Source organism: Triturus cristatus, chromosome 3_1 (genome assembly GCF_964204655.1).
Source record: "Triturus cristatus chromosome 3_1, aTriCri1.1, whole genome shotgun sequence".
In the NCBI taxonomy this organism is placed as follows: Eukaryota; Metazoa; Chordata; class Amphibia; order Caudata; family Salamandridae; genus Triturus; species Triturus cristatus.
Window position 1 is genome coordinate 874,530,392 of NC_140583.1, and position 22,149 is coordinate 874,552,540.

A 22,149-nucleotide genomic window follows, 5' to 3' on the forward strand; every position below is an offset into this window, starting at 1 on the left:
CCACTTTAAAATAAATTAAAGGAAAACGGTATTTAAAACAATCTGTTTAAGAATTATTCAAAGCCATCAGAGCATGACTCTCTGCAGAACAGAGCAGGCTCTATCAGGGGAGCCCCTGAAAAGCTGGGGCCCCCTAAATAGCCGGGGCCCTGGGCCAGAGCCCACTTTGCCCATGCCTTAAAAAGTCTCTGATCTCACTCACTTGTTGCTGGCGATGTCGTACACTTCCGCTGAGGCGATAAGGCCGTCTTCCGTAACGCCCCCGGCGATGTAGATCTTGCCTTTGTGCACGGTTGCACCAAACATCGATCGAGCGGTCCTCATGGGCGGGAGGTCTTTCCAGCCTCCTTTCTTGGAGCTGTAAACAAATACCCTGCCAGTGCTTTTCCTGTGCAGAGAAAAGAGGAGGTAAAACAAAACCGTACACGTCACTAAGTGAAAGGTTTTCAGGGATAATCAAACAAGCAAGCAATCATTTGATATTTAATTATATGTATGGTTATATTTGTAGTTTAAATACACACCATTTCTTCAAATTAAGCAGTATATGACATTTAAGGACATGGTAGAGAATGTAGCCTTCTTGTTGAACATTTATCAATATAGGTCTCTGGTTAGCTACGTTATAGATTCAGGGCCGGCTTTAGCCCTGGTGGCGCCTGGTGTGACAATCTTTGTTGGCGCCCCCCACCCATGACCTCCTCCTTGGTTTCCCTCACTACCACATGGCAAAAGTGCCCCTCGTCTCTCCATAGTCCCTCTCTTACATACATTTGATTTGTTGTAAAGCACTGGTAAAGACTGGCTTTACTAATCCATCAGCTATCCACATAAAATACAGATCTTTACTTGCAGTAGGCACTACTTTGAGTCAAAACTGCACTAGACAAAACTGCGATCTCTCTCTCTCTCTTTCTAGTAGGACCATTAATCACGAGTTGTCTTGACATTTTTATTGCTGCCTGAAACACTGGCATAACGAAACTTGAGGGGGACACCCTGCAAGGTTTGTGGAGGGGTCCCCTCCAGCTGGACTCAATCAGGAGCTCTCCGGCCAGAGAGGGGGCCTCCTGGAGCTTGCCCCCCCCCGCACTGCAGTGGCTGCGGGGGCCTGTGTTATGCCACTGGCCTGAAAGCTGGACACTTAAGGAACTCTACAGCAGTTGCTTTTAAATCATAAGTTATTAATAAACACTGCACCGCCCCTGAGGTCAGTCCCCACCTCACAGGTCAACGCCCAGTGCAGCCCCACAAGTTCACCGCCCTAAAGCCGGCTGTGTTAGAGATTTATGTAGTGTAAGCCAGGCCCACAAACGTGTTTAAAGTGCTGTAGCTAGGGTTGAGAAGTACAAGGCTTAAAGAATGTACGTGACTGAAAAATTCTTTCAATAATAAGTAAGAAATAACATAGACATGTGAAGCAGCATGCGCTGAAAATGGTTCTATCTTAAAAAATAACCAACATTGGCAAAAACTGTGGATCTGTCTTTAATTAATTAATACATGCATATGGCTGTTTGACAGAGGCACGCATGGCTGAACCACACATGCTTCTATAACGCCATCCTAACCACAAATGCATCTAAACCACACATTCCTTTACCAGGCATGCCTGTATCCCGCATGTCTTTACCATGCAATTTTGTGGTAAAAGCCTGATTGGTAAAGGGCTATGCGTGGTAAAGGTTACCACTACACTGACCCCCCCAGCCCACCGAAGCCCTAAGATCCTATTCCCCTACCTCACCCCGTGCCCTCAGGCCTAAAACCTACCCCGCCCTTAAATGCCCTTTCCATTTTCCCTGCCCTGATGCCTAAAACCCTGCACCCTACCAAAAACAACCTCGACCCCAGCCCCACCACCCTGAGCCCTAAAAATTACCTTGCGCCATCCTTAACACTACCCCTACTCCTTCTACTGCCCTCTACCAGCTTGAAAGACCAAAGAAGAAATAATAGGCTGTCTGCAAAAGAGAGCACATTGCAGTTTCATCTAACTGTAATGGGATGATCCATTTACTAGCACTGTAGTGGTTCCTTTTGGGGCAGCAGCCCTTCTATACATAATGTAATTGAAGGATCTGAGTGGGCTTTATTTCACAGCAACTGCTGCAGAAGAATGGAGAATGCACACTTGCCAAAATGTATTCTTGTAATAGAATGCACTCACCATCTTTAGATCTGTTTACAGACATCTTTGGCTGCTTGCCTGACCTTTTGCTGCCAACACTATAACATTTTAAAATATACCTATATATACCTTTGGTGCCGCCCAGAGGAGTATTTCTCTCACAGCTAATGGCTATTTGCTGTATCATTCTGCCACCTCTGAGTGCTTGCAATACAATTTTCAAGGCACTATTATTCATCTAAAGTACTTTCAATTACATTTTTTGTCACATTAAATTCTTTATCGCATTCATGCAATACCACCACCAATATAAGTGCCACCAATACCACCTACATTATCATAACCACCAATTCCACACTTACTACCACTATAAATACCACCAGGAATACATTCCCCGTCAATACCACCAACAATTGGACTAAAACCACACCCATCAATACAAACACCAGTACCTATACCACCACCAATACTACCACGGGAAACATATCACCACCAGCAATACCACACCACCACCATTACCTACTTGTCTGTCTTCCTTGTCCCAGCCCTGACATAGGTGTCCCATAAGAGAAGTACCCCATATAATTTATCTAGGAAGGAATACTTTTACCTATTTACATGCAGTGTCTTTCTTCCATTTCCATAGTTATTACCTATTTACCAGGGGTGTATTTCTTCCATTTCCATACTTACACAAGACTGTCCTCTTACCTATAAACCATCCACCACTATACTGCGGAGACGATTGCCCAGTTCTTGCTTGCAGGTATGTTGACATGTATTAATTTAATGTGTTTACAGTCCTTATTTCTTTATTAAGCACTCGTACAGATTTGCAGTCTGGTGCTTGGATGTCACCGCTATTGTCATGCTGTTGCATGGGCTCCACGTTTTTTTCCAGGAGTGCTGCTTCGCTCCTCTCATGTACTTTGGCTGGGGCATGGTGGAGAGACAGAGGGCCATATTATCAAGAACGGCGATAAGGGGCTTGATAATATGCCCAAGAGAATTCCAATAGAAGCCCAGGTTTGATGTCCTTCACACTAGAACCTGGGCTTCTATTGGAATTCTCAAGGGCATATTATCAAGCCCCTTATCGCCGCTTAAGCGGCAGTTTCCTGCCGCTAAAGCGGCAATAATGTTATCGCCGTTCTTGATAATATGGCCCAGTGTGCCTTGCCAGGTTTTACAACTGTGTTCTCACTAACGTAGGATGGGACATTTTTACGTTTCCGCTGCAATAACCAGGGCAGGGAAAGTAACAGCAACTTCCCCTTTTAAGAACAGAACAAGGGTAAATAAAAAAGAGAAATATGCACTTGCCATGGCCTTATTGTATGGCTGTCTCACTTTCAAGAGGCAATATTTACAATATCCTCCTGTTGAAGTTTTTGTATATAGTACTAGATATCACATCACACAAAGATTAGGAGAGAGCACTATTTAGCTGGTTGAGCATTGTGGTTTGTTTCTGGTTCTTCCTGCATTGAGCATGGAAGGTGGAAGGAGTAAGGAGAAGCCTGATGTTCATCAAGTGCTCATGTTGAAGTTCTTGGCCTGATTACTGATGCTGTGTCTGATGTTTAGGGTTCCTCTGATTTCCCACTTCCCGAAGGAACAAATTCTGATCCAGGGCATGACTCTGGCAATGAGGATCAGGATTCACTTTCCAAGAGGAAGTATATCCAAGGGATTCAGCTTACTGAGTTTGAGAAGCATATTTGAGAATTACTAGGTGTGAAGGAACCTGGATTGAAGGTCACTTATGATGTTTATGCCGACTATGAGACCTCACTGTTGATTCGCTGCCCGTTCATTGCATCCTCAATGGAATACTTTGTAGGAATGGAGGGATATTGACTGGTCAGGCTTTCTGTGTTTTTTTGTGAAAAAGCTATAAGTTGAAGGGCTTCAATAACGACTTTCCACAAATCACTAAGATATTTTTTCTCGCAAACTTGACGTCTTTCTCATCCTTGACCTATAGAGAAGCCCTGCTTCCAGATTCTATGGAAAAGAAGATTAAATGGGCTCATAAGTGGTGCTACACAGACTCCAATTTTGGAATATGACGTGTGTCTTTATGGACCTTTATTGACCTTCACCCCTATGCCCAGTTTGTTTTATCCTGCAGTTACTCATTGTTCCGATGTTTCTCATATTGCATGATATGCCCCAAATTAAGGGCCCTTCTTGGGCAACTGCCCTGCCCTGTGCTCTGAAGCCTAGCACGTTTTCAGTCTACCCTCTCCTAAGCCACTTGTCTATCCTGTCCCTTCAGCACTCGTGTCTGAGAAGCATCAGAATAGACGCCATTTTCACAATCCACTGTGTACAAAATGCTCTAAAACAGCCTTGCACCCGCTAAGAATCGACGGGGGGAGTGGGGGTGTTGGAGAAGGGAAGTTATTCCTCCGTTTTTTAGAGGGGGGCTAGAGGGACAGAGGATTTAAAGACGAGATAGATTGTACATGTTTTCTTGGTCATTACTCATGAGAATAAACAACTCGAATTCAGACCATTTGCGCAGCTCACTTTGAAGCTCCAGCCCGCTTAGAGGTGCCTCAGGGCCAACGAACTATTGGTCCTAACGTGCGTCACATTATGTGGGTGAGCATGGCTTCAATTAGAAGCGCCTTTTCAGGGCCGCAGTACATACTTACAAACTAGCGCTATGTATGACTGCATTTACTATCCCTGCTAGTTAATTGGAAAACCATGTCATGTTTCTACAGGTTACATTTGCACACATTTTGGATCGGGTCGCGATCATCAGAATGTTAGTGTCACCAACGCAGCCATGCACTCACTTGTCGTCTGTTTTCCCGCCGAGACAATACATGATTCCATTGTACGAAACCACTGAATGGCCGTAGATTTTGATGGGAAGCTTCTGGGTTTCTTTCCATGCTACGTCACTGACGAAACAAATAAAGATGGTTAGTCAATCCAACTGTTTTAACTGTGCTGATAGGCTACGAAAACATCAAGCCATGTATGACCTACTTGGAATCGTAGCACAACACCGAGTCGAGGGGCTCCTCCGTCTGTAGGTCTCGGCCGCCAACGGTGTATATCAGGTTGTCGGCCTCTGCCAGCCCAAAGAGGCATCTGGCGGAAGGCATTGGCGGGAGCCCAACCCACTCGCCAGCAATGCTGTCCAGCTGAAACACAGAAAAGTACACAGCCGCATGAAGTCAGACATAAAAAAGTGTTTCAGAAAATAAGCTACACATATATTTAAACACACAAGTATTGTCCCTTTTAAGCTAAAGCCAAAGGCTCCTGTCATTCTGGCGCAATCATTTTTTTTTTGTTTTCAAATGCTTTTATTGAATTTTCTTGGAGGAAAAATGTTAGAGGGAGTACAAAATCAGAAGCAAAGCATAAATACAAATAAGGTAAGTTCAAGCGCTGCGAGATATGTAGCATTTATGGAGTTACAAATATGAGCTTGCTATCTAAGGGTTTCCGATAAGCATTAAAAATCGATAGTACAATATCTTGCAGTACCTCATAGAGTTTCAAAGAGGTAACATTCAGTACAGATGATAACACAATAAAAAGAAAAACTAATAAACATAAATCGACATGTTGAAATTGGAGAACAGTGTACATCAGTGTTCAATAAACAGCATATTACCACTAGTGGGTAGTAACCAATGATCATACATATTGATTCACCCATCAGTTCAAGGCATTTTGTGTTTTTTTCTAGGTATAAGCCCGTAGAGGTCACAATTGTCCCTGAGAATTTGATTTATTAAGGATTGTATTGTCAGCACTGAGTGAAGCAAACCCATGCCCCTCAGGTGTGGATGGAGGGATGTTCGGCCCCATCCCAGTAGCACATAATGGTCTTGGTACCTATAGTTATTTGTAAGTATATGGTGGCATATTATCAAGGGCCGGCGATAAAGATCGCCCGCTGTCTCTGGAATTTATCGCCCGGTTAGTGCGTTAATAACAACGTGCATCGCCGAGGCGATAAAAATTCCAGAGATAGTTGGGATGTCGCCGTTTTCCATGGTGGACAACGGCGATATCCTCGATGATAGGGCCTGTGGTCTTAACCACACAATCCACCCCCATGTTAGGTATGTCTTAGTCATTTAACAGACATTAAATTCCTGCGTTAAGGCATACTTAACGCAATTTTATATATCGCTAACCCTCCTTGATAATATCGCGAAGCTGCCTTCGCGATATTATCCCATGTTGTTTCCACAGCCACGCCTCTTTTGCATCTCATTATCGATGCGATGCGAAGCGAGGCGTGTGAAAAAGGGGCGATACGTCAAGGAATCACGCGCTAGCGTGCCCTTGATGATAATGCGATAATATTATCGCCGCTTTTCGCCCGAAAACAGGCTCTAAAGCTGCGATAATATTATCGTCGCCCCTTGATGATATGCCCCAGCGACCGTAAACCCAGTACACAGAGCCAAAGATTGAGGGCTTGCATCTTGGAACTGCCATGTAATTGAATTATGAGTTGCGTAATTTGCTTTTGCATAATTACATGAACATTTTTGAAAAATTAAGCAAAATTACTCAAATTGGAAAACTGATATTTAAATGGTAATCCTTTACTGTGAAGCGGATGTAAGCAATGTAGTATAATAGCATAATTATGGGACTTTTGAGTAGCAAGATTAACATAAAATTATTGAAATTAGGCTAGATTATGTCATCATAATCAACATTTCGCCTGGGCCTAATCAAATGCCCCCTGCTTTCTGCCTCATTTAGAAGTCGGTAACTCACATCTTCTGAACAATTTTCTTTTAATACTAAGAAAGAACATATTTTGACTGCATTGTTTAGTCTATCACACAGCTGCATTCTTGCTGTGACATTATTTAGTGCTGCTTTGAAAAAAAGGTCATGAGGAATCAAAACTGCAAATTAATCAATTAATTTATTTGTTCATTCAGTAATGCATACTTTCCTTTGTGCAGTACGTTTTACTGTTTCTTACTGACCCCACATCGGGCGTTTAGGGTAAAGATTTTACTTACATTTTGCCAGTGCTTAATTTCAGCCGGTGCTTTCCAGTGCTAAGCACCGGCACTCAATTGTTAACACTGGTGCTTATGACAGTCTGCCACATGGTGTCACTGTCTGTCTGATTTACAGATGAGCACAACAACAGTTGTTTATTGACTCAATATACATTTATAATGGCGAATACCTGCCACCCAAGCTATTCTTATAGCTGTAGGGGCCTGGCATAGTCTGAGGTGTCAAACATGTTGGAATGTGATGCTTAGTAGTTGTGTTGGTGCTGTCATTGGCAGAGATGGCAGGGGCAATGGGTAGTGCAAGTTGCAGAAGGCTCTTGATGAGGGTCCTGGCACTCAATGTTTTTTACAAATTAAGCACCGCATTTTCCTTTTCCCTCCCCCAACCCTCCCTTTTTAGGTCTCGCCTGAGCCAGCGCATGCGCTGCTCTGGTGAGACATTTAGTGAGTGGGCTTTAAAAAGCCGACCACAGCTTTTTGTGTGGCATAGAGCGTGCGGTTAAGCGCACAATTAAGAGCAGAGGCGCCATCTGGCTTTCCTCTCTCGTCATGGTGCGTGCACATCGCACACCACTCGCCAGACGTGACGCTGAAGCTGCTTTCACTTTTGCCGTTGCGCGCGCACCACTCGCGTGCTTTTTAAAAAATTTCTTTCAGCGTGCGCTCCCCTGGAGTATTGGCTTGGGAACGAGCAGCACCACGCACTTAGTCCTCACGCACAGCTGTTCCCCTTGCATTGGCATTTCCAGCGCAACTCTGTCTTCCACATTGCTCTCACGTAGCGTGCACTTTACAGTGCCGCTGGGGCACAAGTGTACACTCTACGGTGCCCCCGGGGCACAAGCAGGCATCCACTCCAGATCACCAGGGTTTCCCAGAGACCGGTGCCTTTTCCAAGGACGCGCACTGCACGGATGGTGATCGCGCTGAGTCCTTCATAAACATGCTTCGTAGAATGCCGCTGCATGGTTTGTTTGTATCTGTAGTCAATTGGTGTGCGCTGTCTGGCTAGATTGCCTCCTTGGCCCCTACCACCTGGAGGCTCCCGCCCTGATCGGGTATGTTGGCATGTATTTGTGTGTGCACCTTACCCAGCCCTGCCAAGTACCACGCATCACCATTAAAATAACACGTTTTAATGTGGTGATATGCATCACCGCATTAAAATGCATCATCGCGCATTTTAGCGCGGCTTGTTGTCCACCTGCTCGCACTGAGCTAGTGGAACTATGAAGGTAGTAACCGCGACCGCCGGGTACAGCAGTACAACGTTAGAGTACTAGGACAGCTGTCTTTGTTTCTCCTCCACATGTTTAGTGCAATATCCAAGCCACAGCTCGGCATGTGACACGACCACTACTTAAGGGGAAAAAAACCCCACATAACTGATCAAAACGAGAGGTGTTTAAATGCATACTGTGATTGTACAGTGTCACTGCTGGTGCTGTGCTCAGCTGTGTGTGCTGTTGGACATTACATACGTGTGCAGCCAGACCGGCGCTTTAAAGTTATTTAGCCACTGAGGGAGCTCTCTCAGCTGCAACCCAAATCGCCACTTAGCGCTTCATCACAAAAAGAACGGCCTAGGAATTAAATCAGTGGAGCTGAGGGGCCAGAGGTGAGTGCTGATCTAGCATCACTCCCACAGATGCCCAAGAAGGAGCGCTTCTCAGGGGGCGCTAGGGTGCGCACACGCAAGATGGCCGCACAAATGTGAGGCTCCGGCGGCCCGATGCATTTATCCTCCATATATCCTGCTAATCTGGTCTCCCCCTATCTGGAAGAGGTGGGATTTGCTGCATCTACACTGTCTGCCGACTTGAGGTGAATTGCGGCGATTTTGGGCGAAAACTGTGAGTGTACTGGCCCCACGCGGGTCCGACCGAGAGTGACAGCGGAGCGAGCAGGAGACCCGAAGCGGCCCCAACTGCTAGGGGAGTCCGCTGCTGCACACGTGGAGACTGGGCCCGGAGGTGCGGCCCGGGTGGCAGTGGGGAACGCGTCTGGCGACCACTGTGCGGCGATCTAGAACTGTGCACGGTGGCTTCCCTGTCGGCGGGAGCCTCGGACTACTGTGGCATCGGCGGGGACAACATCGACCCGCGTCGCGGAAGCCTCCGACTGCTGTGGTATCGGCGGGAACAGCATCGGCCCGCGCCGCGGAGAGTGTGGTTAGTCGGGGGCGGCGAACATTGCTGGTGGCAACGGAGGGTGGAGGCAGAGCCCGGAGGGGTGCCGTGGACCTTGCTGATCTTGGGGCCAGGAAGATTGGTGAGTGCTGCTGGACCTATCGCGCCTTCCTGCGGCGGAGTGGCCTATTATTGGCGGGAGCCCAGGGCTGCCGGGGATTGCGCAGCACCCTCGACTCGGACAGCGGAGGGGGCAGATTTACCACTGTAGGACGGTGTTCAGCACTGACCTGATACCCGGTGGCAGCTTGAGCAGCGGTGGAAGCGAGGCGAGCTCGGCGCTCGCGGACATTTGCCTGGAGGACGCGGAGGGGTGCGCAGGCAGCTTCAAGCATGCGATAAGTAACTGAGACTTTGCCTGTAATTCAAAGCTTGTGGCTGTGTGGGTTCTGGTCGGGGCACGGACACGTCTGAGGGCCACAAGAGGTGAGGCTCGGGACACCGGGGGCTATTCCCCCCCCCCAAGGCGCGCTGGGTATATTGGGGGCCCGTTGGCCAGGGGCAGCTGGAGAATCATTGGCAAGAATATGTAACCTTCCCAAGTAGAATGTTGGAGCTGTTCGTTGGCCCCCAATCTAACACCAGCGTGCACAGGCCTACCAGGACTCGAGTTGTGGGGTTTGGGGGGGGCTGACATATTTGTCCCGCTGGCATTGAGCGGTGACAAAGGTACGTGTGGAACGCTGAGCCATCGAGATTGTCGCTGCGGGGGTGGTGGGGGCGGCGACCCCGCTGCTGTACCGGATTGTCCCTGCTGGCGCTGATTAGCGCAGGTGTGGGTCCTAAAAGAAGGCGCTGCAGGGCCGCTCCGGAAAGGTACGGCATATACGAATAGTCTGCCCCCTGCACTACCACTACCATGGGCAAATCGGATGCTCGACAGCCGAAATTGAATTTTGACGCTGCAAAGAAGGTCCCCAGGGCCTCCCAGGACGATCGGAACGCAGACACAAGGGTTGGAGATCAAGGGGGGGCGATGTCCCATGATGCCGACGTCCAGAGTATACTGCAAGAAGTTAGGCAGGGCTTTGCCACCATAGTGGACAAAGTGGACAGAATGTCCACGCGAATGGACGCTATAGCCCATAAGTTGGAGGGGCACGACGACCGTACAAAAGAAGTGGAACTGCGTGTATCGGACGTGGAAGACGCGACGACCGGCCAAACAGCGCAGTTAGCCCAAATGGACAAGCTTCTTAAGATTATCGCCGCAAAGAATGAGGACTTGGAAGCGCGCAGTAGGCGCAACAATATACGCGTCATAGGTATTCACGAGTCAACCAATACAGGGAAAATGGAAGAGTATGTTGAGAGGCTGCTACTGGCCGCCATTGGAGCTGAGTCCTTTTCCAATCAGTTAATTGTAGAACGGGCTCATCGATCTCTGGGGCCGCGGCCTCCACCTGGCAGCAGCCCTAGGCCAATTATAGCGCGACTACTGAACTACAGAGACCGGGATGTGGCTTTGAAAGTGGCAAGAAGCAAACGGAATCTGACGTATGATGGGAACGCATTTTCCATCTACCCGAACTTCACGCCAGTAGTTCAAGAGGAGCGGCGCAAATTTGTAGATGTAAAGGGCAAGCTGCGGAAAGCACAAATAGATTATGCGTTATTGTATCCAGCGTGGCTCAGAATAACTCATCAGGGGAAACAACATTTTTGTACCAAGCCGCAACAGGTAGAAGATTTCCTCAAGCGCCTCAAGCGCACGAATCGCGCGGGTGGAGGCAGAGAATCGTCACAGCAATCGTTGCCATTGAGAGAGGAAGAGGACTCGTGAGAACAGTGACCTTATTGAAGGGCTGTGATATTTTTTGTCATGTTATGCACAGTTCGTGTAGAGGTCGGACTCATAGTCAGACCCGTTAGTTTTTATGTTGTGCTGCAGGGGGGGACCTGTTTTGAGCAATACCCACTACACATCGGGCACCCTCTGCCTGTGTGGGCCCTGATTGGCTGTCAGCGACGGGCTCCACGGGTGTGAGGCATCTGTGCCGCCACCCAGTAATGTCCCTCTTTGGGAATACCCCGGGGAATGCTCTCTTTAGGTTCATTGCAGGGGTGGAGATGTTGTTTTTGTTTATGTTGGAAGTAGGGGAGGGCGGTTGGGTGAATATTTCTGGCAGGTTGGGGTTGCTTCAGTGGGAGGGGGTGGGTAGAGGGCGAGCCTGTTCTGTAATCTGTGTGACGCTCATATCACAGACTCTTTTTGTTGAGGATTCGAAAATGTTCCCAGTTGGGTTGAAGTGCGAGCATACTAAGCAACGGCAGGTAATGTCCTACACTAGCGTACATGGCATGGAGGGCCTTTCAGAGGGTAGCATGCAAGTTGATGATGCAGGACTTGGAATATGACTGATATAGACCCTGGCATATTGAACATCATCACGTGGAACATTAGGGGCATGGGAGACCCAAGGAAAAAGAGACGCATGTTGGCATATCTTGACAGGCACAGGGTGCACATAGCCATGCTACAGGAGACGCATCTCACTCCCCAGAAACCAAATAACTTTGCGCAGAAATGGGCGGAGTATAGAATTTTCTCCTCATATTCATCGTATGCACGGGGAACGGCAATTCTTATTAAGAAACGGGTACCGTTTCAACTGGCTGGCACCACATGTGACCCACAGGGTAGATATTTTTTGGCTTGGGGGAGGTTGGGCTCGGTTTCGGTCACTTTAGTCTGTTGTTATGGTCCAAACATGGATGCACCTGAGTTTTTCACTTCATTGTGGGCTAGGATCTTCGATATTGGCTCCAGTCACATTATCTGGGGTGGGGACTTCAATGTGGCGTATGATCCAGGATTAGATAGATCACATCCTACACCTCACCACTATACCAAAGCGCGCGTAGTTCTCCAGGATATCATAACCACCTATCACTTAATAGATGCTTGGAGACACACCCACCCACATGCTCGGGAGGGGATGCATTACACAGCGCAGGCAGCTTCCTGGGCGCGGCTAGATTATTGGTTGATGTCCCGGGGTGTGGGGCCGGCGATAATTCAAGTGCAGCATTTGGCTCGCACTTACTCGGATCACGCCCCAGTCAAGATCACGTTGGCATCCTCTGAATTCTACATGCACCGTGGGGCTTGGCGAATGCACGCTCCCATTTTGTTAGATACAGTCTTTCAGACAGAGTTGCGAGAAGAGATTAAAGATTTCTTTGTACATAACAAGGACTCGGTGGATAGTGTGGAGATCATTTGGGAGGTGTTTAAAGCCACGCTCCGGGGGTTTTGCATTGCAAAAGGATCAGGGGTGCTCAAAGATATCACTAATACCCTGAATAGACTGGAGGGGGAGCTCAAGTCCTTGGAAGCACAACTAGCCTTGGCCCTGAGTAATGATACCCAACTCAAGTTTTGGGAGACACTTACGGAATATATGGATATGGCGCAGAGGGAGACCCGATTCAGGGGTAAATACTGGGTGGCGCGTTGTTATGGTGAAGGAGATCGCCCTGGTAGGGCCTTGGCGCAGACAATCAGGAAGACTCGCTACTCAGGATATGTTATGGAGCTGGAGGATACAGACGGAGTGGTTTATTATGATACTGACCGCATTCTTAAGGCCTTTACGCACCACTATACCCAATTATACACCACCCAGGGGAGAGACAGCCTGGATTTGGAGCATTATTTAGAGGACGTAACGCTGGCCTGGTTAAGTGATCGGCAGAGGGAATTCTTATGTGCACCATTTGAGTTGGATGAGGTCCGGGAGGCTATTATGAGCCTGCAGTCCGGGAAGGCTGCGGGATCGGATGGCATCCCGATAGAGTTTTACAAAACCTATATAGACCTAATGGCCCCCATTTTGCGTGAGGTGTATGAAGAATCCTTGGAGGCTGGCCATCGTCCTGCATCTATGAGGGAGGCTACTATTGTCTCTCTTTTGAAACCTGGGAAATCGCCCCGGCACTGTGACTCCTATAGGCCGCTTTCGCTTCTTAAGTGCGATGCTAAAATCTTGGCTAAACTCATTGCCAAGCGCTTGAGTTTGCTCATGGAGAACTTGATTCTCCCAGATCAATCGGGCTTCGTGCCCGGCAGGGCCACCTCGCATAATCTGAGAACACTTTTTGCTATTATGAATAATGTTGCGCCGGAGTTGCCATTGGCTGCTGTATTTTTGGACGCCACTAAGGCGTTTGATTCCATTGAATGGGATTATATTTTTGGGGTTCTACTGCGGATGGGTTTCCCGCCCCTATTCCTGTCCTGGATTCGACTACTGTATCAATCGCCGGCTGCCAAGGTGCTCATTAACGGCCACATGTCCCAGACTTTCCAAATTACTAGGGGCGCCAGACAGGGGTGTCCGTTATCCCCTCTGCTTTTCGCCATTGCGATGGAGCCGCAGGCAGCGAAGCTGCGCCAGCACCATAATGACAAGGCCCTACGATGTAATATGCGGCAAATTCTTATATCTCTATACGCCGATGATATCACCCTCTATATACGAGACCCGCAGCAGAATATGAATCCGATATTACGAGAATTTATAATATTTGGGGCCCTGTCGGTAATTCAAATTAATTGGGGGAAGTCTTGCATTTTCCCGTTGACGACGTCGACGACGCGCTTCCCGCTGGATTACCCATTGGAGTGGTGTGATGACGAGCTGAAATATCTGGGCATTAGGATCACAATAGATGGGGAGGAACTCCTGCGCTTGAATTATGGAACTACTATGTTTCACATCTCCGAAAATATTACTCGCTGGATAGTACTTCCCCTCTCCATGACAGGAAGGGCTTCCCTTATCAAAACTTCCCCAACTGCTTTACCTCTTTTTAAATATCCCATATTATCCCGGGGCTTTCTTTTTCAAGACACTCAGGTCGGAGTTAGTGCGTCTCGTGGGGGGAGGGAAGCAGCCCAGACTGCAATGGCAGGTGCTTATTAGGTGGGTTCGGACTACCGGATTTTGAGCTCTATTATCTTAGCGCGCAGGCTCACTACGCGTGGTTCTGGTTAAAACAGCCAAGGTATGTGCTGCAAGTCGCGGCTGAGCACTGGCTTGCGCACCCCACCCCGTTGGAAGGAGTGTTATTTGACCCAATTACGTCCAGAGATCGGGCGCGGACCACACTCACGTGTACAGTGGGGGCTTGGCAGCGTATTGGCCGTATGTTGAACGCCGCCATACTTTACTCCCCATTGATGCCTCTCCGTTATCATCCGAGTGTACCCCTGCTACAAGAAACAATATTCCATTGTTTCCGGGAGCGCACTCGTATCGACACTTGGGGGGACCTCTTTCATGGTGGTCGCTTTCGCACTGCTGAACACATCTTCCGGGGCCTGCAGCAGACCCCGATGGATGTCTTCCTATATATCCGCCTTTGATTAGGCATTCGGGCTATAATCTTGGAATTCCCGGCGGAACCGCAGGCACTGGCCCGCTTCAATCGATACTAAAAAATACGACGAATAAACGTCTTGTCTCCTTGATATATAGGATGGTGCACGCGCAGAGGGAATTGCCGGCCACACTCTCTCGCTCGCGATGGAGCGAGGAGTTGGGTTTTGCACTGACGGATGAGCAGTGGGAATACTGTTGCCTGAAAACTGAAAGAGTTTCGGCTAGCAGCAGGCTCCGTATACTTCATTATAAATTTCTTCATAGGTTATATTATACTCCAGTTAGGATGCACAGATATCATTTGCAGGAATCGGACTGTTGCAAGAGGTGCCAAGCCCCAAGAGCAGATTTTCTTCATCTGGCGTGGGACTGCCTGGGGGTGCACAAATTTTGGGGGCAAGTCTTTGACGCTTTGGCCTTAATGACGAATACTCGCATTGAGCCCACGCCGGTGATGGCGCTGCTAGGATATGTCAAACCAGTACAGGCGATACATCGTAAATACGTCGCTCTCGCTTTGCTCATGGCTAAGAGGCGGGTGGCGTGCCGCTGGGGCAGGGGGCGTGCGCCCAAATTTAAGGACTGGGTGGATTACTTGGTGGTTTGCCAAGACAAGCACGCCACATATGCTGAAATGCTGCCGAGTGCCTCCAGACCTAGGGATATCTGGGCCCCCTTGACATGTTACTTACTATCGCGCCCGCATGGGACGGATCCCCCTGGTGCGGAGGTGCCCCTGCAGTCAACTTCGTGATAGGAATGGGAGCGCTGTAGTGGCCCCCCTTGTTCGCCATTTACTGCATACTCAGATAGACAGTCCTCTAGAACGAGGGTGGGGTCTGTGGTGCGGGCTCCATGCTGGTGATCGTACTGATATTGTGGGCCTTGTGCTGAGTCATCGGGTGTCAATAAGTGAAGGGGAGAAGGCCCAGATCGCATGAGTTTACAGGATGTGCCTCTAGATGTTCACAGCAGCATAGCTGCAGGCGGCACCAATAGAACCAGGTGCCGGCAGAATGTAAAACTGCCTGCATGTCGGCCTTCGTGGCTGGGCAGATATGGAGGGCTGACAGGTGGTGAAGCCGAGTGCATGATATCGTAGGGGCAGCCTCATAGTCTCTAATGTATTGATGATGAAATGTGATGTTCAACTATGTTCTGAGAACTGGTCTCAGGTCATCCATGCTGGAGAAACATGTGTACTGCTGATGTATTAATTACTGCTTGTAATGATGCTCACGATTTTTTTTGTTTGGTTGAAAATCAATAAACAGAATTTATTTTTAAAAAGGAGCGCTTCTCAACCTGCCTGTGCCACTAACTCCGCTGCACTTCTGTGGCATGTATTACTCTGTCAGTGCACGTGCTGGGGGAATGTGCCAGAAACCTCCCTGAAGGTCCATGTTAGGCAACGCTGACTGCATTCTTTAGCTGCTGAGACCCCGCCATGACAGCCTGCCTGTCGAGTGGCCTGTAGTTCCTTTAGTGCTAGACAGTAGACTACGTGATTTATCCTCGGTGGCACCTTCCCGGTTGCTCTTATTCCGGCAACTGGCACCACTACCCCCACTGGCACTGACAGTGACCTTTCCTTTTTGCGCTTCCAGCATGATTCTGAATGCTGCCAGAGTCGGAGAATCATGAGCGCCGGCATCATGATTATCACTGTAATACTGTATGTACAGTATTTTTCTATCTGCGGCACCCATAGGCAGAATCAGAGACATCTTAAGGATTTTGGGGGCCCTGGGCCAAACATATTTTGGGGGCCCCTGTGCAGAACAGCTTTGAATTTATGATACAAATTGAGCCCCTGTTTCCCACGCAGTTTCCGCTTCCTCAGCTGCGTTAGCGATCTAGTTTGCATCATGGGCATTAGGCTATATTTTCCCCGATGTAAACAGATGCGCGCAGCTGACAGCGGTAGGATTTAGTGTTCCCTGCCCTGCTACTAGGTTTTTAATACTTTTTAACTTGTATATATGTGGCTGAATTACTCTGTGCTTTTTAACAATTTCTCCTACCTATGCGCACTTGCACTTTACTTGATTCTGCTTGCCTACACCTCCTTAGCTGCTCCGATTCGCATCTCGCTTTTCCTCCAGTCCTTGTCCGCCGCGGCTGATACACCGATTGAGCGGAGGGCTGGGGCTACTATTGGGCCCCTCACTTCCGCCGTCACAGTTTCCGCTTCCTCAGCTGCATTAGCGATCCAGTTTGCATCATAGGCATTAGCCTAAATTTTCCCGATGCACACAGACGCCCGTCAGCATCCTGGAGGCGTCCGGCACCAGCCATGCTGCTCAGTTCCCCCCCAGTGAGTTTCTTCCACTATATTACATTAGGGAAAAACCGCTTAGCCTTAGGCGGCTACCATTATGTCAGTGTACAGCGGCTGATCCGAGCTTGGAGGTAGACTTTCAACGCAATAAGTGCAACTGGTCTCCTCCAGCCAAGGAAACGTGTACCCAAGATCCTCCCACGCAACAATAAGTGTAAAAACAATAAGAAAACAGAGGACTTAAAGGCCACACTTTTAAATTGTCGCTCCATGCAAATGCATGAACCACACATTTATGACCTACTTTTAGATGAGCAGCCTTATCTCTTATTTCTCACTGAGACCTGGCTGTCTGAAGCCACCAACCCTACTATCACCTCCGCCATCCCTACGGGTTATAAAATCCTTAGGAGGGAACGACCGAGTGGGAAGGGGGGCGGTGTCCCCATAATTTACAATATAAAACTAGACTGCTCTCCCATCCCGATGGAAAACATTGAGGGCGCAGAGTCCTTAGACTTCCGCTCAACCTTATCCCCCCATCATAGCATGGCTGGTTTTCTGATTTACAGACCTCCCAGTGCAATTGGAAATTGTATTACTACGCTTAATACATCCACCACCTCCCTGGCCTTAAAATACAACAACTGCCTTGTTGTGGGAGATCTCAATATACATATGGATAATAGAAAAGAACCTCAAACAATTTCCCTTATTGGAGACGCTGCAGGCCTGCAACATGTTTCCATGTATTTCTTCAGCCACCCATGAGAAGGTCCATACCCTCGACCACATTTTTCACAACTTTGACAGATCAGTAAGCTTACTTCTTCTCATTACCTGGTCTGACCACCGCCTATTAAAATTCATCATTCCCAACTCTGCCACTGCCCCTCGGGCTAACGCAGGGCAGAGGGTCCCTAATTACAGGACATTCCATAAAATATCCATCCCAATGTTAGCAGACGCCCTCAGTTATTCCTCACCGGAGCTGTCTGGCTGCCCCGACTCGGACGCCCTCTCAATAGATTCATAGCTCCGAACCAACATCGGTGCAGCGGTATCGGTTGTTTCCCACTCCTCAAAGAGGTGGGCCCCACCAGCTCCATAGTTTTACGGTTCCCTTAGATGTAGCAAAAACAATTGTAGAAAAATGGAACGGAAATGGCGTAAATCCTATGCACCTTAGGACAGGAAGGTGTAGAAAGACACCTTAAAAGCTCATTACATTCTCGTGAAGGCAGCCAAGAAAAACTTCTTTCAAACCAAGATAGAAAATGCCCAAAATAAGAGTAAGGAAATCTTTAGCATAGTTAAATCCTTTACCGCCCCGAAAGCCGGGACAAAGGAAGGGCCATGCACAGAGGAATGGTCTAAGCAAATAGCTCAATTCTTCCACAAAAAGCTCTCTCGTGATCAAACAAGCATTCACTAACATCTCAGAGGAAGAACTGACCTTCTACCTTAGTTCTAATAACAAATTTCACCTCTTGGATCCTCCATCTTTACTAGCTTTCCCTGAGTTTCAGCTTGAAGAATCACTGACCCTTCTCCAAAGCATTAAGTCTGGCTCTCCTATCGACCCATGTCCAGCGAATATCCTGAACCTATTAGCTCCCACCATAAACCCCATGGTAAACCAGCTCTTTAATGCTTCCCTCTCCTCAGGGAACATGCTGAAATTATGGAAGAATGCTAAGATTCTTCCACTGATAAAAAAGGCTAACGCCAAACTGACGGACCCTGCCAACTACAGGCCAATCTCCCTTCTTCCTGCTCTCTCCAAAGTATTAGAGCAGCATGTAAACAAGGCCCTCCAAAAACACATTGAAGATGGGAAGCTCCTTCCTGAGTCCCAATGCGGTTTTAGGGCTAATTACAGTACGGAGTCCGCTTTGCTGGAAGTGACTGAATTTCTCAAGGGTAAGCTGGACCAGGGAGGCAAGGCTCGATACTGCTTGATCTGTCGGCGGCCTTCAATACAGTCCCACATGAGAGGCTCCTGGAGAGACTTGCTAGCAGCGGCCTGGGGGGGACCGCCTTAACACGGATGTCATCCTTCTTGGCAAATAGATCTCAGGACATCTGGCTCCCCCTTTCTTATCCCCGGTTCCGGCCATGAATGTAGGTGTCTCTCAGGGCTCCATTCTCAGTCCTACCCTTTTTAATATATATCTATCCCCCCTTGAGTTTCTGGTAGAGGAAGAGGGCGTCAAAATAGTTTCCTGTGCTGATGACACTCAGCTGAGATTTACATGTGAAAAAGGAACCAACTTTGACGTGCAATGATTAGGTTTTTCCTCACAAAGGTTTTTAACTGGCTTAAGATCAATCAGCTGAAGTGCAATCCTGACAAAACTGAAGTTGTTTTCTTTGGTAATCCAGAAACGCTCTTGGTGACAAAAAGATCAGCCACCCCCGCCCGCAGAAAAGGAGAAAGTGAAAAACTTGCGCTTGCTTTGGCATGCTCCGGATGCCAACAAAATTCCTGCCACTGTTACCGCTTGAGAGTAGAAAGATTGTGGTGCAGGCTCTGATTACATCAAAGCTTGACTATGTCATCAGCTTGTACCTCGGTCTTCCCAAATCCATAATCCAGCACCTACAAGTGGTACAAAACGCGGCAGCCAGAGCCATCCTGAGACCTAAACCCAGATCTAGTATGACCCCTATTCTTAAGTCTCTACACTGGCTCCGCATGAAGAACAGATCGACTTCATAGCGATGACCATCTTCTTTAAAGCTTTCCAAGGCTTAGGAGCCAGCTAACTAAATAAGCGCGCTAATCGCTACACAACATCTAGACCCCTAAGATCTTCCAATGCCAACCTGGCCATCGTGCCTAAAATATGCCATGCCTGCACTGGAGGCAGATCCCTCGCCTTTCTAGGCGCAAAATTGTGGAAAAGACTCCCTGAGTTTCTGAGACTAACCACAGACCTACTCTCTCTCAGGAAGAACTTAAAAACCTGGCTTTTTAATAACTGATGGGTCTTTTATGAATGTTTTCCTCCTACTGTCACGCGCCAGGACACTCTAGTATGAGTGCCTGTGCGCTTTATTAAATACAAAATTTCATTTCATTTCATTAGGTCCCTGACAGTGCAAAGGAACACTCGTCCAAATTCTAAGAGTCTTATTTGTGAGGCCTTACTTCATTTTTATGCCATAAAATTTTTGTGACGCACCGGCAGCGTAAAAAATGTGCATGTTGCACACTATTTAAAAAGTAACGCATCTAGGCAGATGCGTCACTTTGTAAACCCCTGCACCGCATTATACCTGCGCCAGGTATAATGTATGCAGGGTGGGTGTTACACCGCAAGAAGCCTTGCAGAAGTGGCGCATTGAAATCTATGAGAACTCAGTGCGCCGCTTCTTGGACACCATTGCGTCAATATCTTACCCCTGCCTCACAGCAGGCATAAGACTGATGCAGGCCCTTTCACATGGGGCTGCCCCATGTGAAAAGACACATCGCTGGATTTGTATCTATTTTCAAACACACCCCAGCAATGCATCACTGTTGCGCTTACAGATACGTCAGAAATACTGACGTATCTGTAACTCCTTGCGACATGATGCGTCATACAGTAACTATGATGCATCCATCATGTCGCAAGGAGGGCGCACTAAGAATTGACGCATCCCTGTTTTCACACCGCGATACATCACTTCTCATAAATAAGGCCCTAAATGTGTTTACAGCCAATATTCAGGGATAGTTATGTGTGTTTTAAATATTGTACCACACCAGCAGCTCACCAATATTACAGCAAATAATCTCTGTGACGCCCTCCCATTTCTTATATGTTAGGCCTTGTTTGATCTAAAAGAAACTTTTTTTTATGTATATTGCATGAAACATAAACACAACATTTCTCTGCAAAATGGCTGTACTAGACTCTCACACACCAGCTACATAAAAAATAAAGTAAAGGAAAACAGTATTTAAAACAATCTGTTTGAGAAATTTGCAAGGTCATTAGGGCAAAAGTCTGGAGAATGGAGATGACTGCCAGGGGGCCCCCTGAAAGGCTGGGGCCCGGGGCCAGAGCCCACTTGGCCCATGCATTAAAACGTCTCTGGGCAGAATGCAGCCGCTGCCGCCTCTCAGGTCGGTCGAGTCCGCACTATTCAAGGTAGGATTGCAAGCATTCAAAAAATATACTGACTAGTCACATTTGTTCATGTCCACATAAAGCCATATGTATGACATAACTTTTGTGTTTTTATTTAATTTATGTATCTGTCAGGGATCATCAAGTGCAGCTCTAAATCTTGTTTAAGTGCTTTCATAATTTCTTCTGTTTGTAGTATGTACTAAAGAGGGAGAAAATACCTGCTTTCTGTGATTTTTGTTTCTAATGTTCTACCACTTGGTACAGTAAAATGCGAGTTTCTGGTAGCTCAAATGGGTGTAATTTCTGATATTTATGTTTCCCTGGTCTTCATTGCTTGATTTTGCTCACGAAAAAGTGTCTCTCATAGTCATTGAATGTCACCCATAAGTACACTGAAAAAAGGAAAATGTCACACATAAGCAATCTGAGACACTGGCAGCTATGCTTACCTTTGGAAATAGCTGGCGGAAGCCAGAAACAGCCCATTTATGAAAACAAGCATTTGCAATGCGATAGGTCTCGCATTTACACGAGTTTGAGCTATTGACATTGCAAATAACAATGCCTTTTATTTTTGTTTTAGTTTTTAAAACTTAAATAAAAGGCATTGTCATTTACAATGCCAATAGCTTAAACTCACTTAAATGCGAGACCTATTGCATTGCAAATGCTTGTTTAAGTGTGCTTCTGCCTCAGTGCTCCGGTATTATTACAAGAAGTGGCAAAGTTAGAGGCCACCTTTACTGCATTCCATATCCCTGGGTTTCTTTTTACAGTTCAAATGGCAAGGAGGTAGCTGTCTCATGAGCTTGGTACACAGTAAAGAGTAAGGACTGGGATGAGCAAGGCGGTAAGGTGGTAATGGAAAAATACCAAACTGAAGCACCAACATACAAAGAAAACTCCAAGGCAAGCTGACCTTCTCACATTGACACAGTACAACTTGAGCTCTCTTGCAATCAGGGATCTATTTAGACCTGTGAGAAGGCACTGCTTCCACGCTCCTATTTCTC

At 47.5% G+C, this 22,149-nt stretch overlaps 1 protein-coding gene across 1 annotated transcript in view; it reads right to left on the reverse strand.

Moving 5' to 3' along the window:
- KLHL41 (kelch like family member 41) overlaps positions 1 to 22,149 on the reverse strand; it is an 82,199-nt gene that overhangs the window by 37,059 nt on the left and 22,991 nt on the right. The window contains exons 2-4 of the mRNA XM_085645357.1: positions 5,138 to 5,295; positions 4,942 to 5,049; positions 203 to 388 (exon numbers count right to left, since the gene is read on the reverse strand). Of these exons, the coding sequence (XP_085501483.1) occupies positions 203 to 388; positions 4,942 to 5,049; positions 5,138 to 5,295 (452 nt within the window). The remainder of the gene's footprint in view (positions 1 to 202; positions 389 to 4,941; positions 5,050 to 5,137; positions 5,296 to 22,149) is intronic.